Source organism: Chelonia mydas, chromosome 10, assembly GCF_015237465.2.
Source record: "Chelonia mydas isolate rCheMyd1 chromosome 10, rCheMyd1.pri.v2, whole genome shotgun sequence".
NCBI classification, from domain to species: Eukaryota; Metazoa; Chordata; order Testudines; family Cheloniidae; genus Chelonia; species Chelonia mydas.
In genome coordinates this window covers 78,317,995-78,335,213 of record NC_051250.2, presented here as the reverse complement: position 1 = coordinate 78,335,213, position 17,219 = coordinate 78,317,995, and the positions used below count along the sequence as shown (strand labels likewise).

Sequence of the window (17,219 nt, the reverse complement as noted above, 5' to 3'; positions counted from 1 at the left end):
TGGAGTGTCTTTGTTATTTGTGACCACTACTGCAAGTGCTTTGGAGGGAGGAAGGGTGCAGTGAAAGTAAATTAAACGATAGATGAGCAATTAGAATAAACAGTGGACACTAAAATAACTATCAGAAAGCATAATGGGGGGGTGCAAGTGAAAGGTGTGTTTTGGAAGAAACAAAGTCTTAAATGTAGCTAAACTTTATTAAAAGGGAACTTGATACCTGGCTTATTGTGGGATCACTGGCTAGGGCTCGCAGAATTACTACTGGAGTTGGTGTTAGATCCAATGGGAAACTTCGGAAAGGGAAAGCCCTTAGTGTAGACAATGCCTAGATGATAAGCAGGTTTATTCTAAGGAAGTTTCACCTCAAAGTTGAGTTAAATTGCCCTTTAATATTGAACTATGACCCATGTATTCTATTTTAAACATTAAAAATCTATAGTACGGTGCCCATGCCAACACTGACTGTTCCTTGTGACCCATCCAGCTTCTAAAATATGGAGACTCTCACTACTTGCCAAACAATACAAGATTGTTCTATTGTGTATGAATCAAGCTGGTCAATAATAAACATTTTCTCCATAGAAAACTGACATGTTTTGGCTTTTAGAAAACCAAAGTCAAAGCTTCCTAAAGAAGAACACTTTCAATGAAAATATTTATTTCAGTTTATAGTAAATTTGACTAGCCTTAGTTGTGTGTAACATCCAGAGCGTTAGTAAGAACTGATGCTTCCCTGCCTAAAGCCTGTTTTAATATTAAACAATCTGACCAACATTGCCTTGTTGACTTGGATCTTTGTTACTAGGGTGCCATGGCAAGTTTGACAGTTTTCAAGACTTAAAAGTACTTGCATAGTATCTTAAGCACTTGCATAATGTCAAATTTGCCATGGTGCACTAGTGACACACTGTTCCTCCTCACAGTTGTAATATCCTACAAAAAGGTGTAGAGAAGGGAGGGAGGAGAATTGAAATGAAGACTTGAATTAGATGACAAATTCTACATTGTGTATTTAATGAAGTTTAAGACTGGAAGAATAGACTTAAGGACTGGTGGTCAACCGTGAAAGTAAAGTGACACATGGGTGCGTGGTTGGAGGGATTTGAAGAGAAGATGCTGGAGACAGGGTGCAATTCTAGACTGGAAAAGCATGAGGGAAACCAGCAGTGGATAAAAAGAAGACCTAATGAGCTGGCTTACTCTGAGACTGAAGAGGCAGAGTTTCTTCTTTATTTGGAAAGACAACGGTGACAGAATAACCTCATAGTGGAGGTAACATAGGTAAGCAGCACTATGTTGAAGTTTGTCTTCAACAAAGGCTAGGAGGAGTACTATGACTATAGATGGAATGAGCTTGATGCTTTCTCTTGCTGAATCTATAAAATGCAGTTTGTTGTATTTAATTAGCAGCCTTTTTATAACTAAACCTAGAAATAGGATCCTCTGCTCTTCAGGCAAATGTAACATCAAATTCAAAAATAGCTTCTCAGTATAACCTCTTAAATTCTCATAGTTCTTTGTGCAGGGACTATACAGATGTAAAAATTTCAAAATCAGAGTTTTTAATGGAAACTGGTTAAACAGATGTAAATCTTAGCTACGGTAGGCTGAAGCATGTGAAACTTCACTATGTGCTACTAAGACTCTAACTTATCAACCTAGCATGGGATCACAAAGACTAACATTGAGTTCAGCTTAGCTGTTGGAATGCTCAAAGCTGCAGAACCACTGGGGACATAAACAGAATTTTTAATCCATTACTCCAACATTTGAAAAGTGGGGATTTCAAGAGCTTATACTTATTCCTTAGTAACTGTATGTGATCCTGCTAGTTGAGGAGATCCATAATGAACTGCATCTGAAATCACAATAAGATGCCAATAGTTTCTGGATCAAAAATAGTGAGGGTACTCAGTAGGGGAACCCTGCTAGCTATCAAAGAACTCAATACATGTAACAACCACAAGGTGGCAGTTGAGAAGTAGAAATCTGTTTGCCTGTTTAGTCAACCCACTTCTCTTGCCAAACTAATAAAGGCAAATGTTCCAAGAGTATTTTATTTTTAGTTTCTAAAATTGCCAAAACAATTTTAGTATCTAACAGCCTAATGAGAATTAGGACCCCATTTACTCTAGAGTTACATAAACGTAAAAAAACACAAAAATCCCTGTCCTAAAGATTCTATGGTGTAATATAAAATGCACCAAGGGAAGAACAGAGGAGGAGAGTAACAGCGATAACCTATGCTCATAGACCAGATATATATGCGATTAGCCTTCAAGTAGAATATGATAGCACATTAGTACTGAGCATCACCTTACAGTAGACTGCTTATTTCCCATCTCCCTTGTGTAGGAATGCTATAGCAATTGGTTATGGGTAGTGACTACAAAATGTTTAAGGATGACATGACATTCATATTATATTAATCATCCTCTATGCTACACAATTTGGTGCAAAGGATTTGACATTTAGGTCCAAGGCTACTACCTTATTTACCATACACATAAGCTATTGAAAAGCACCCTTAACTTGCACCTGTTCACACTGTGGGTACAACAGTAATTACAAGAGCTCTATATCAGACTAAAAGAAAAGGAGTACTTGTGGCACCTTAGAGACTAACAAATTTATTTGACAGATTTCAGAGTAACAGCCGTGTTAGTCTGTATTCGCAAAAAGAAAAGGAGTGCTTGTGGCGCCTTAGCTTATGCTCAAATAAATTTGTTAGTCTCTTTCGTGAGCTACAGCTCGCTTCATCCGATGAAGTGAGCTGTAGCTCACAAAAGCTTATGCTCAAATAAATTGGTTAGTCTCTAAGGTGCCACAAGTACTCCTTTTCTTTTTGCGGATACAGACTAACGTGGCTGCTACTCTGAAACGTATCCAGCTAAAATATTCTAAATGGATATTTATAAATTCTCATTAGGTTTATAAACCTAATGTAATAGGTTACATTAGTAGCTAGAGTTGAGATTGAAAGATGGTTTTTATATGAAGTTGGGTTGAATTACTATCAGGTTTTAAATATTTCAAATTCCCTCTAGCTTTTTAGATATAAAAGTTGTCAGGTTTTTTTATTACAAAAAAAAAAATTCAACTCTTCCCAAACAAAAGCCTACAACAAAGAGACCAAATGTTAATCTGTTTAATGAGCTCATTTAATAAAATTTCTGACAAGACTCTGGAAGCTAAAATGGAAAGTGAGACTAGTACTCATGTAGTTAAAAACAGATCCGTTTTCAGAAAACCTGTTTGCTATTTTTTTATTAAATACAGTAGATCCTCAGATGCGAACACCAGCAGAGATGAAAAAAGGCAAATACAGTACTGTGTTAAATGTAAACTATTAAAGGAAAGTAACATTTTTCTTCTGGGCAGTAAAGTTTCAAAGCTGTATTAAGTCAGTGTTCAGTTGTAAACTTTTGAAAGAACAATCAACGTTTTGTTCAGAGTTACAAACAACCTCCATTCCCAAGGTGTTCATAACCATGAGGTTCTACTGTGGTGTTATTCCCCAGATACGCTTTTTAAAACTGAAGCAGAAATGAGAGATGTTGTGTTCTTCCCCAATATTCTTTGTTGATAGACAGCAAAGCCCAAAAACATGAGTCAAAATAATTAAATTCCACAATGTTTATGAACCAAATGTACAATTTGCCTTTAAGAATTTAAATAATCCTCTCCATTTTAGGATAAAGAGGGGCTGAGTAAAAATTAATCTAACTTTGTACATATTTCCAGTTAACAACCAATCACTGGTATGTTAATAGTTTCCTAACATATCTTCCTCAGATAACATATGATTTTTTATTGTAAAGAATGAAATCACAAATAACCTAAATCCTGTGTTTATTTTAATGTCATTTTCTTTTTACTTCCCTTGAATAATTTTTGTTTGGAAATAGGATTTGCAAAAGTTACAAAAGGGGGGGGGGAGGAACTGCCATTTATGAATATAGCCATTCACCAAAGCTAGACCCCTGAACAACTTTCAACAGATGACAGCAGTAGGCCCTATAAATCAAGTTAAAGTGGCAGATTGTAATGCATTGAGAAAATAGACAGCTTTTTATAGCCTGGCAAAAAGATGCCCTCATCAAAGATACTGGTTTGCAAGTTTATTACTATATCTTATTATACTATATATATAGTATAACTTCCTATAAAAATATTTGATTTGCTATTTATACTCATTCCTTTACTGTAGATTTTCCTTGTTTTCCCATTTTCTTACATCATCTTTGTAGAGGGTGGTGCAAAGAGTAGATTGGCCCAAGGATTTAAGTATACCCTTCCTAAACCATCCTTACTATGTGATGGGGCGTGGAGACAAAGTGACTGAAACCAGTGTGCCTCTTAGCTCTTCTGTTTGCTTCATGCCTTTTTTTTTTTTTAAGCTGCTACCAGCTGCCAGATGAAGTGTAGTAAAGTAACTTCCTCTTCTAGTTTAAAGTATCAGTGACAAACCTCCATCCATCCCAAATATTAGAGAACTATTCTGAGTTGCATGAGTCTGGATTGCATCTTACATAGCAAGTTTTTAGCACACAAAGTCATTAACTTATTTCAGGAAGGAGTGAAAAACCACCGTGTACACACAGATGGAGTACAATATGGATGTATTTGGAGCTGGTACTATAGTTACACTTTTGTTATAATGCTATTTATGTTACTACACATGAAAGATGAAAACTACCCAATGACTGAAGAGTATTAGTGCATTTGGAACTGTGGTGGTCTATGGAGGAGTAAGGAGAAGTTTTGCCTTGTAGCAGGACCAACTTAATTTATGGGTCCTATGCCATGTTTTACTCTTTTAGAATTATAAGGTTTTCAAATAATGTGTTTTTAGGGTTGACAAGTGCCTTGAGAAAATCATTGCATATTCAAGTGTTAAGTAGTCAACCCTTTATTCCCCCATGGGAAATGAAGGACAGAATGGTTTTGAGGACAAGGCATAGGAGTGGATGGTAGGAGAGAGAAATTTGACTTCTGGCTATACTACAGACTTGTAATTATAAACAAATCCCTCACTTTCCAAAGCAAGATATTGTTTGTAAATATCTTAATATCCCTGCCTCAAGCTTCTACAATAGTATAGCATTGTGTTTTGATTAACACTAAGACATTTTCAAGCCTTAAAGGAGAGAAACAAAAGCTAAAAAAGCCTCCTTAGCCACAGCCTCTTATGTTAGAGTTATCTCTATCCCTTTTTATCAACATCTATTCTTTACAGTCATGAGGGACTTTTAAATGGTGAACTTTCAGTGGATTGTTAATTTGGACTTTACAAGAATAGACAATCATTTACTCATTAATAGTAGACCTATGATTGTGGGCAGTTTAAGTGAAATTTTCCACCTGCTTCCAATTAGTAAGCAGGGTCCTGATTCAAAGCATGTTGATCAGACCCTATGTTTTAAAACAGACTTAGGTTATAGTGGGCCTATTCTCCATGTGAAACCTGCACTGGCCAATTAAGGTCAATACACTTGATGTAAAATCTTCCTCTTTCCCCTTACCCCATCATTTGGGGTTGGGGTCATCATCCAAGCACCAACCGTCTTTTATCTGTTTGAGGCACCTGCTTACGGTCTTTGATTCAATCCATCCATTACTTGCTTCGCTCTCCTCAGAGTCTCATCCTTTGTGTGCCCGAACCAGTGAAATCCTGCTCCCCAGATTTTGTCAGCCACATCATGAACTTTGATTTCCATCCTAACCCCTTCGTTTGGCGACCTGTCCCAGCCCGTAGCGAACACCTCTCATTCGAACAGCCGGGGGCTCTGAACCTCCCTCAGTTTCAACTACTCGAACAGAGGACGGTGACTTGGGGAAGGGCCTGTAGCGGTGCACTCGCTGCTGGGTGAGCCTGGCCCTATCCTGGCTGGGTGGCAGCTGCCATTCTGGCCTCCTCGACAGCGACCGACCCTGGGGCCTCCCGCTCTGCCCAGGATGAGGCAGGCGCTGGAGCAGCCTCCTGGCCGGGAGGCGGGCCCTGAGGGGACGCGCGAGACACACTCTGGCAGCTGCACGTGCCAGTTCCAGTTTCCCTCAGGAAGCCACGACGGCGCGTGCACGGGGGGCCGCCTCAGGCGGGGCGGGCTCTCCCACATCCCGTGCCCCCGGCTCAGCTTGGGGTGGGCCCCTGGAGCCGGAGACGGGACCCGACGGCGGCCAGCCCCGCCTTTCCGAGGGGGCCGGAAGCCGCCAAAGCACTTCCGCCCGCACACGGTGGCGCCTTTCGCAGCCGCTCCCACGGCGCGCGGCGCTTAGGGGGCGCGTCATCGGCCTGCGCCGCCTGCCCGCGGCTGGTGGGGCGCCTGAGGTGCCGGGGGTGGGGCGGGGCGAGGGACGCGCCGCCGCCGCCGCCGCCAGGGGGCTTGAGGCGGGCGGGCCGCGGGAGGATGCTGAGCCGCTTGCAGGAGCTGCGCAAGGAGGAGGAGACGCTGCTCCGGGTGAAGGCGGCGCTGCACGATCAGCTCAACCGGCTCAAGGTCAGGGGGGCCCGGGCCCGGTCCCGAGCCCGAGCCGCGGTGCTGCCTCCCCCTCCCCGGAGCCCTTCCCCGTCGGCGTCTCCCCTCCGCCCCCGTGTTGCCGGGGCTGCGCGTTGGGGCCCTGCTCTGGTGCCTTCGAGCGGGGTCCGCCCCCCCTTCCGCCCGGCTTGCCTCCTCTAGGCCCTGCCCCTCCCAACCCCTGGATCCCGCTGGCCCCGCCACTGGAGCCCGGCCCTTGTTCTGTCCCCAGCCCCCGGAGGCTCGAAGTCTGCCCCTTCCCTGGGACTCGTTACAAGGGCGCTGGTCCTGTATGGCCCCTCTTCTACCTAGGTAAACACAGTGAACCGCCTTAAGCGTTAACCTCAGGCTGGCTGGCCCCACGCCGGCCAGAGCGGGCCCAGCCACTCCCCTGGTTAGCCGTTCAAACGAAATATTTGTAAAGCGTTTAAACGGTTAATTTTATTAAAAGTATTTACATCCCTATTTCCAACTATAATCACACCTTAATCCCCCCCAATGTACAATCTCTGCTTCTATGTCGAACAGAGAAATTTTAGACTAAGCAGAAACGTATTATTTTCCATTTGTTTGTGTATTCCCTTATTTTCCTTTTCTTTATTTTTTTCATATAGTATACTGTTTGAAAGAAGAAGTGACATTATGATGTAGTTAGCTAAATTTTACTTATGTATTTAATAACTAAAATACTTTAAAAATTGGGAGGCGTGATTGGTGATTAGAGCAAGAGCGTGGGAGTCAAGACTCCAGCATTCTTTTCCAAGATTCATTCTGTAAACTTTGATAAATCGTTTTGTCGCTTTATAGCTTCAGTTTACTCATCTTTAAAGTAGAGATAATGTCTTTGTTCCAGAGGTTTTGTAAGGCTTAATTCAGTTGTTTTTAAAACAGTTTGAGATCCTTGATTGAAAATGTCGTATATAGGCAAAATACTAAAACATAAATTATTTAACTAAGTGTACTTGTTCATTGACAAAATTGTTTGAGTGAAGGCTCCTTTCATTACAGCACTCAGGAGATAGCTTGCCATGACCTATACAGCCTTTTCATAGCTATTTCCTGCAGCAATTGTTTGAATGCCGTAAAGTTTTGCAAGGCAGAGTGTGACTGTCTGTGAGATGCCAAGACTGCGGTATGAGAAAGGTGACAGAATTATTAATAGACAATTCAGCCATGGAATGCACTGATCATATATCATTTCCGGCAGGGGATATAACGTCTTTTAGAAACATGCTGGCATGTGCAGAGTTTTCAGCATCACAGTTTTCAGAAGTGATGTCCGTCACTTTATCACCTTTAGACTCAACATATTTAAAAAGATTTGGTATTGTAAAATTAACTTCAGAAAAGCATGTGAGCAGAGCAACAAAGCTCTGCTCAGTTTGACGTGCTTTTTTGTATGTATCAGAAATAGATTAGACTTGTCAAATACCAGTAAGCAGGTATAAGAGTGCCACCCAGTATGTAGCAGTGTCTTTGGTGAATAGCTTATATTCAGACTTGCTTCCTGTTTTTTTCATACTGTGTTAAAAGTAGAATTTGTAATTTTAAAGGTATTATTAACTAGTAATAGTTCCTGCGCTGTGGGCTGTTCCACAAGACAAATGATACAGAACCTGGTGTGTAGCTTCATGTTTGTTCAGGATATATAGTTCACATCAAGATCATCACAAGAGCTCTTAACAGTAGGTACTATGAGTTAAATGTATTGGAATTTACCTTCAAATGGCTACTTTGTCACTCTTCAAAAACAATAAATAGAACTTGAGTGTATCTTGCTAACAGATACAAAGAAATAACTGCTGGAAAGATTTATTCCAATATCTTATTTCTAGGTGGAAGAGCTGGCCCTTCAATCTATGATTAGCTCCAGAGAGAAGAATGTAATGGTCTCTCCACCAAGTATCACAGAGGAGGCTCAAAAAGTAAGGAACACTCGTGCCTTTTGAAAGGAAGAAGGCTCACTCCTTTCTCATGTAATACTACACAGAAGCATAATTATCAAAGAATAGAAAAGCAACAAAATATTATCTGTTTTTGTTTGAGTCACTCTATATGAGGAAGTTTCTGGTAAACATTTTACATAGGGTTCTTATATTGTTACGCTACTCACCAGCTAAGAGACCAAATAAATTTCTTCTCCCTCTTTTCCTCCTAACAACACCAAGTTGTTTCTGGGAGTTGGATTGGGAAACACTCGCCTTACATTTACACAGTTTTAATTCAGTCAGTAAAGCTTAGCATGCTGTAAGCAAGGAAGTATAAAGCTTTTGCTGTAACTTTGTTTAGCCAGGATACTACAGGGGATGGAAATTTGGTGCGTTGTCAAATAGTAACTCTTTGCTAAATTTATGATCGGGCCAGAGCTAGTTAAAACTATGCTGTGGAGAAGTTGCTGCTTACCCTCTCAGTGGGCTTTATTATTCAGTGACTCCAGTACGGAAAGGTCTCTCTCTAAAAAGGTTGAGGTTCTGAAAGGTGCTGAAGCTTATTTCATTTTTTATTAGCACTGTGAGATCTTCAGAGGGAAGATGCTATAGAAGTGCTCAGTTTTACTATTCCTCTTGACTGATAACTTGAACTTGTTGTTATACCAGACCCTTGGGCAGATGGACAATGAGGCTGCTATCAATCAAACTGAATTACAGCTAAGTATTCAAGACCATGAAGAGGAGGAGGAGGATGAATCTGACTCCTGAAGGGGGGAAAAATGGGAGACGGCTGGTGTTATTTATCCTTGACTCAGGAAATTCCCCTTTGTTCAAGCAGAACTTCCCATCAGATTCTACTTGGTGCTGTACACAGATATGAACTATACAAATGAATGAAAATTACTTTTTGAGGGTTCCAGTGAGGTTAGACTGGTGGCACAGATGACACAAGCTTGTCAGAATCTTGTTTTGGATGTTAAAAGAATGAAAAGTTGTTGCACAGATATGTAGCATGATCCCTTTTACATTTAAAGCCTAAAATGTAGTTTACTACTTGTTTGTTTATAGGTGGGAAAAGTTAATGTAGTTAACTAAACCAATTTAGTGCACTAAAAGCAATAACTATTCCAACTGTAATTCCACAAAAGTGGAGATTAGGAAATTGTGGTGATCTAGGTAATGAAAAATGATGGCCCTTCCAGAATTCATGTAATGTTATACTAAGTTAGTGTTACACTTATCAGCAGACAAAGCATTTCCTCTCCTGTTGACTTGCAGATACTAAATCACTGCAGCTGATTCTTGTATCATTCCTTAAATAGATGTTAGAACACATAGAAAACCAAACTTGTGTTATGCTGCTAAAAATAGAAAATAAAAGTAATATCTTAACTGAGACACCCTTGTCAACCTCTCATACTAAGAAAATGTTTATACACTAGATTTTAAAAATCTGATTTATAAAATGCGTGTAAAGCATTCCAGTGTTGATTAGGATTAAGCTTTAAAGCTCCTGTTGATGTCTCCTATAGCAATATTAGCCCTGCACAAAAACTTAGTAGAAAACCAAATAAGTGTCATTTTACTTATTTAACAAAGGGGGAGGGGGAAGTTTGCAATATGTTCAGTGTCCTAGGTGTGGTTATAAAACATGAGCCAACTCCTAGACAGCTCCTGCCCCTGATTGTAGGAAAATATTTGAGGAAAGACTGTTGGCTCTTGGTTAAAGCTTAGCTTTGGTTTTTAGTTATGGAAACTAAGTTTTAGAATGTATAACATCATCTTCTGTTGCTGAAGACCAGCCTGGCTCTGAGTGGGCTGGATACTGTTGTAATTGAAGTTTCAGTCTTGTATAGGAGAATGATTTGCAGGCTTTCCCCCAAACTCAGAGCTGCAGGAGGCTAGGCAGAATGTTTCTGGGCAAGAATTGTCCCAAGTTTAGGTTAGGATGTCAAAATAAACAGATTTTTTTTGTGTGTGTGTGTATACTCTTGCACACGTAGTTTGTAAGGGTTGTGGGACATGACCTGTGTCATTCCTTTTTGTAGCGGTAAGTATATTTGCTGGCACTTCATCCTATTCTGTCCCCTTATATCTTGAGACAACAACAGCTTGTTGCCCTCCTTTCTCTTGCCTAAACTCAAGGCAAAAACACGTTCTGTAACAGTTAGCCTTAAGCCTCATCTACTCTGGAAAATTTTGGCATGTTATTGTTGACTGAGTGTCTACACACATTTGCTACCATTTTAAAGGCATGCTTTATACCATGTAACCTTGCCCTGATGAAGTCTAAATAACACTCATTCTTAGCCTGTGCTTGCTTTTAAAGTTGTAGTGCCCATGTAGACAAACACTAGCAGATTAGCTTGCATGCTACAATTAGGCCTCCTGCCACTGTTTCACTGGGGCCAAATGCACTTGAAGTGGTTAACATGTTGCTGGATGTGTGGTAAGTGTTGGCAAAATAGGATTTACGTGTTCTGTGAATTCTGGGCCACTACTACTGTACATATGGTATTGTTTTCTACTGGAGACAGGACCTTAGCCTGAACAGCTTTTAAACTCCATTTAAACATAGTTTGTAGTGTGGGACCAAACAGTTTGGGTTTGAGCCAGGTGAGTGGATGGATACAGCATTAGCAGTACCGATGGCTGATCTGCTGTTGATGGATGAAGGCCGACTGCCATCCTCCTTCTGCAGATTTGATCCGGCTGAGCATGAGAAACTGAGGTAGATGGCAGGAGTCCTGGGCAATGTGGTAGAATGGTTTGAGTCCTTTCTGAAAGCATTGGCTCAAAGCCCTAGTGATGGGAAAGCTGCTCCTTTGCCACCAGATGCCTTACTTTGAGTATCATCCAAGGATCAATGCTTTGTACACTTCTGCTCAATGTGTATGTGGACTGTATTGCCAACAGTATTGCAGATGAACACAGCTCTGCCTTCTCTCTGCAATATACAGTGCCACTTTCAGCAAGTTAGTGATTGGCTGAACAAAAGCTGGTTGAAGCTGAATCCAGGCAAGACACATGATGCTGATGTCAGAGAAAAGCACTGAGTTTGCAGCCACTGTCAAGTCTCCTTTGGTTATGGATCTATATCCACAGTTGGTCAAGTCAGTTTGCAATTTTAGGCGTGCTCCTGGATTCCTTGCTGATGCTAAGATCTTACTTAGAATGAGTTGCTTGCTGCCATGCTCAGCTGTTTAAAGGTCTCCATCTTCTTCTGGTGGTGGATTATCTGCCCTCAATAATATATGCATTAGTCACCTCCCAGCTGGGCTACAGCAATAGAATCTACGTGGACATGAAGCAATCAGTCTGCAGGAAACTCCAGCTATTACAAAATACAGCAGTGCAGCTACTGTGAGCACATCAAACTTGCCCTCAGCTCTCTACACTGGCTCCCCAAGGAATATTGTGTCAAAGTCCTAATTCCAGGACAAGGACTGTGTTCAACATCTTTGCTCCTCAGGCACAACGTAAGGGTCTCTAGCGAGAGTAAAGGTTATCTGTGCAGGAAGTAGTGCTTTCATGGGGGCCAGCCAAAGATTGCTGAATGAACTCCTACTGGAACTAATCCATCATAAACCTCACCACCTTCCATTCTAAGGCCAAGGCAGATTTTTACTTGCCTTTGCTAATACAAAAGAAAAAGTCTAACTTAAAAAAATATATATTCTCAGAGTATTTTCTTTGCTGAGACAGAATAAATCTCACATGGCTTATTTTAGATGTATCATAATGTACATGAAAGGTGCTCAGATACTTGGTGATGAGGGTGGCATAAACTTGAATGGGATAGAACAGTATTCAAATCTAAAATGAGTTTAACTGATTCAACCAGTGTTGACTGGGCCCTAGTTGGACAGTACTAGATGTATTTGGTGTTCATAGCTACAATTATCTGACCAGGTAATATCAAGAATGGGATCCAGTTTTAGTTTGGTTCTTCGCTTTTAAAAGCCCATGGGATTGATACTCTTCCAAACCTCAGCCTATGTCTATAAGAGCTCAGTCAAAAGCTGTTGGTGCTTTTACCATAAGCCTAGGTAGGCTTGGCAGGATTCAATTTTTAAAATTTCAACTGATTTTTAAGAATTTTTTTCCTATTTTTATCTATTTAAATTTTCAGTTGAAGGAAATTACAAGGCAGGGGTTAGACAATTATTGAATGACAGTAGACATTGAGATTCAAAAAGTTAAAGCTTTATAACTGTTAAAAGAAATTGTGAACATCACATGTCAAAAAATACAAATTAAATATCCTTAAATCAAACTAAGTTCTCAAGCAGCATTTTTCTTACTTTGCCTGTCTGTAAATTTCCATCAATGGAAATTTTTTCATGTGTGTAGGGTGAAATTGTTTGACACTTACTGATGAAAAAAGTCTAATCCTTCAAGCCTAAGCATAGTATGTCTTGTATACCGCAAAAGGTTTTCTACTTTTCAGTGTTTTTAAAGGTCAAATTAATTTTAAAGAGGGTGTATGCACTTCTTAAAATTGCTTCCAGGGAAAGTTGTTGTTGATCTTATACCTATTCTATCCCTATCATTCCTTGATTATAACAGAGTCCAGATGGCCAAACAGGTTCAGATAAGGTAATCCATATTGATCCAGATCTTTTCCCATTCCTCTTAACAAACCTTTCTCAAATGTTTGCAAGTGTGGGTGATCTTTAAATTCACCTGCCTCTGCACTTTCGGGTTGCTGCAGAGACAGAATGTGTGATTACAACAACGGCTGTCTTGAGTATTTTTGGCCCAGCTGGAATCAGAAAGCTCTAGAAATCTCAAAATGTCTGTTCTCATAAGATTTCCCAATCACTTGGTTTTTGTTGAGGTTTTTGTTTTGTTTTTGCTGTCTTTTGGTAGAATGCTCTCACTGAATAGGACCAGAGCCTAATACAAAGGGCCACAGTTTCCTCTGGAAAAAGGACTTTTATAACAGTTGAGCAAATATTAAACATGCAACAACCCTCACAAAACATAATAGGGTAGGGATTGCTTTAAGCAGTCAAAACTGGCTTCCTAACAAGAAACCCAGTTGACAATGGTGCCCTCAAATATCCATTATTTGTTCAGTTAGTCTGCTTGTTTACACGGGATAGTATTTTTTCTCATGCCAGTCTCACATATGCAGGGTTTGTGCTATATAATTTGGGAGTGGTCAGTTAAGTATATTCAATACAGGTCAAGGTACATACAGACTATTGGACAACACTTGCAAAATAGCACCTGACCACACCAGCTAAAGAAGGGCAGAAACAAAGTCCCTCATTTCCCACAGGAGCGGGCAGAATTAGAGAGGACACTGTTAATAAACTCTACTGCACAGTACAATTGAACCAGCATCTGATTTCACACAGCAGGTGCAAATTGCAGCAAGAGGTACATGTGATTATAAGAATGGCTATACTGGGTCAGACCAATGGTCTGTCTAGCCCAGTATCCTGTCTTCTGACAGTGGCCAATGCCAGATGCTTCTGAGGGAATAACGGAACAGGTAATCATCAAGTGATCCATTCTGAGTTTCTGGCAAACAGAGGCTAGGGACACCATCACTACCCATTCTTGCTAATAACCATTGATGGACCTATCCTCCATGAATTTATCTACTTTTTTGAACCCTGTTATAGTCTCAACCTTCACAACAGGCAGAGTGCCATGGGTTGACTGGGTGTTGTGTGAAGAAATACTTCTGTTTGTTTTAAACCTGCTGCCCATTAATATCATTTAGTGACCCTTCATTCTTGTTATGAGAAGGAGTAAACAACACCACCTACAGTGCACATTGGCACCAAAACACAGGCAAAGGTTTCAGCACAGCTCTAGAAATAACATGTAAACTGAAGGCCTGAGCCTCTACCTACTGTGTAAGAAAAGAGTGCTCTGTTCAGAAATAGGGTATGTGATGCTGTTAGAGAGAAGCTAGTACCAAACTCCTTTTTCAAGCTGACTCAGGTGAGTGAATTATGTATGTTGAAAGATGAGGATTGGATTCCAGTTCACTTCAACAGGAGACAGTGAAAAGGCCTATGTGGGCTTATGGTAATTGGAATGGGGTTTATTAACACAATAGTATCAAACAGGTGCTTATTTCCTGAACATATTTAAACAGCTATTTCATTTTATTTGTGCACATGCTCTGCAGCAAAGCTGTGGGCTCTGTCAGTTAAATTCCAATTACTCCCAGCTTATACTGAAGAATTGAAAAATACCCATCCTCTAAAGAAGTTACTTGATAATATATTTATTAGTATAAGATTAAACTGGTAGCCATCTGAAAGAATAAAGTAATTAAAAGGATTTTCATACATTTTAGACACTATACACACAGTTGTCTTAAGTCTTCTTTAGTTGGGTTAAAAGGAAGCAAGTCTGATGCACTTTTAGCTCTTGAGTCTATAGGACATTTAAAAAAAATACCAATTAAAGGAGACACATACTACTAAACAATCTCAAGTATGACAATACATTTAAAAATAAATATAGAAATATAAACAGAAGTCTAAAAGTAGTTATGATGCCCTGTGTTTCATGGCAATACAGGACTCTTGCCCGTTTAACTGGGAAGAGTTCTCTACACAAAAGCATTATGACTAACTTTGAGATACACAGTTTGATAACAGCACAAGCATGCTTGACAAATATTGTTTAGGAGGATCTCTAACAACCTTGTGTGAGAGACTAGATAAGCATGATTGAAGTACCACCAACTTACAAGGAATCCTGATAGAGCTCAAACAATCTGGGACGAAGTACCCCCAGTGAGATTTCCATTACAAAAAATATCCAAATTCACTTAATCAGCAAGCACTATAATTTCAACATCTCACACATTTTGGTCAAAGTAAAAGTAATCCAATACAACACCAATTAATTTAGGACAAAAATTTAAAACAAATAGGATTTGGCACATGCTAGAACAGACTTCCTTCCTTAAGAGGTGAAATACATATTTGAACAGATACAAGCTTGAGAAATGAGACCAAAATAGCATCGTTTTAACAGATGTACAGTACAAGATTTGCTCTCAATATTCAGATTCCAGCAGCATGCGTGGGTGTACTAGGCTGGTTGAGGCCTATAGTCGAACAAAGCCATCCTGCAAAATCCACTTCCTCAGCTTCAGATCTCTTAATGAAAACATGAATCTATAATAAAGAGACAGAAGGAAAGAGAATGAGCTAAACAACAAGATAATGGGACACAGATTAAAACAAACATTAAAATTATTAACAGGGAAATAAAACTTTAAAAAAGTCTAATTTACTTTCACCATTCATGTTTCTTTTTATTTTGTATTGCACTCAACATGATCTGATTAATTTCATTTTTCAGGCTTTATATGCTAGTATAATGAAGCAATATGTGTTGCAAAACATTCTCGAGGAACTCCCGACTGTCATGCGCCATAAATATGGTGTCTGATTACAAAGACAGTCACCTTAGTGTGCAGTAAGTTAGAGTCACAATTATCCAAGATAGGTAAAGTCATACAATGCACTCAGTATTATGCCTGCATACATTGCTACATTTCCACTATATTAAGTGGTGGAAATTATTTGGTTACCTCTTCACATCCATGATTTACATTTAGGGTTGGGAGAGAGGAAGTCTGAATTCATTTTCCCTTTCTGCTGCAGACTGAGGCCCTGATCTTGCAAGTTACTTTGCATGAAGTGAATGGAATCTGCCCATGCAGAGTGACTTGCAGGACTAGGGACCGAGTGCTGCAAATCTGCTATATCCTTTGATGTTAGCTCTTCTAAAAATACTCTGATAGTAGAAAAGGGAAGCTGTATGTTCCCCCAAAACAGTCCAAGATGTTCCAGCAGATAACGACCAGCCACAATAAAGGAACATGGACTTACTGTCTCTTCCTCTGAAGATAACCAATATATTTTAGGTTTCAGAGTAGCAGCCGTGTTAGTCTGTATTCGCAAAAAGAACAGGAGGACTTGTGGCACCTTAGAGACTAACCAATTTATTTGAGCATCAGCTTTTGTGAGCTACAGCTCACTTCATCGGATGCATTCAGTGGAAAATACAGTGGGGAGATTTATATACATAGAGAACATGAAACAATGGGTGTTACCATACACACCATACACACTGTAACCAGAGTGATCACTTAAGGTGAGTGGGGGGGAGGGGGAGGAACGGACCACGACCTTTTGCAGTGATAATGAAGGTGGGCCATTTCCAGCAGTTGACAAGATTGGAAATGGCCCACCTTGATTATCACTACAAAAGGTTTCCCCCCCCCCCCACCCTTGCTGGTAATAGCTCCCCTTAAGTGATCACTCTCCTTACAGTGTGTATGGTAACACCCATTGTTTCACGTTCTCTATGTATATAAATCTCCCCACTGTATTTTTCATTGCATGCATCCGATGAAGTGAGCTGTAGCTCACGAAAGCTTATGCTCAAATACATTTGTTAGTCTCTAAGGTGCCACAAGTACTCCTTTTCTTTTTGCAATATATTTTATAAATTTAATTACTAAATTAAAGCAAAGAGACTGTTCTGGCTGCAGCTCATTTAAATAGTGAAAGGGAAGTTTAAGAGGTGAATAATCTGTCCTCATTGTAATTAACAAATATCAGAAAGATGTTTCTATTAAGATAGTGGTTTTAAAAAAATGACAGAACCTATCATCACCCAAATTAAGGACCTAAAACAACTAGCTGGATCCTCAGTCCTGCTAAGGTCACAGTGAACCACTAGAATAGTGCAGTGACCTTAAAGCTGCCTTTATAGGGTAGCT

At 40.0% G+C, this 17,219-nt stretch overlaps 2 protein-coding genes across 4 annotated transcripts in view; one reads left to right on the top strand and one right to left on the bottom strand.

Moving 5' to 3' along the window:
• The first annotated feature begins 6,279 nt into the window (after window positions 1–6,279).
• SNAPC5 (small nuclear RNA activating complex polypeptide 5) lies at window positions 6,280–10,430 on the top strand. The gene is made up of 3 exons (XM_037909872.2): window positions 6,280–6,500; window positions 8,354–8,443; window positions 9,116–10,430. Exons 1-3 carry the CDS (start codon window positions 6,411–6,413, stop codon window positions 9,215–9,217), a joined length of 282 nt encoding a protein of 93 aa, XP_037765800.1. The 5' UTR covers window positions 6,280–6,410; the 3' UTR covers window positions 9,218–10,430.
• A 4,253-nt stretch (window positions 10,431–14,683) lies between these two features.
• The window catches only part of MAP2K1 (mitogen-activated protein kinase kinase 1), a 64,699-nt gene continuing 62,163 nt past the window's right edge, over window positions 14,684–17,219 (bottom strand). For all 3 annotated transcript variants that reach the window (XM_007059491.4, XM_007059492.4, XM_043523821.1), the window contains one exon: window positions 14,684–15,603. In XM_007059491.4, coding sequence (XP_007059553.1) covers window positions 15,490–15,603 — 114 coding nt within the window. In that variant the 3' untranslated portion in view covers window positions 14,684–15,489. The remainder of the gene's footprint in view (window positions 15,604–17,219) is intronic.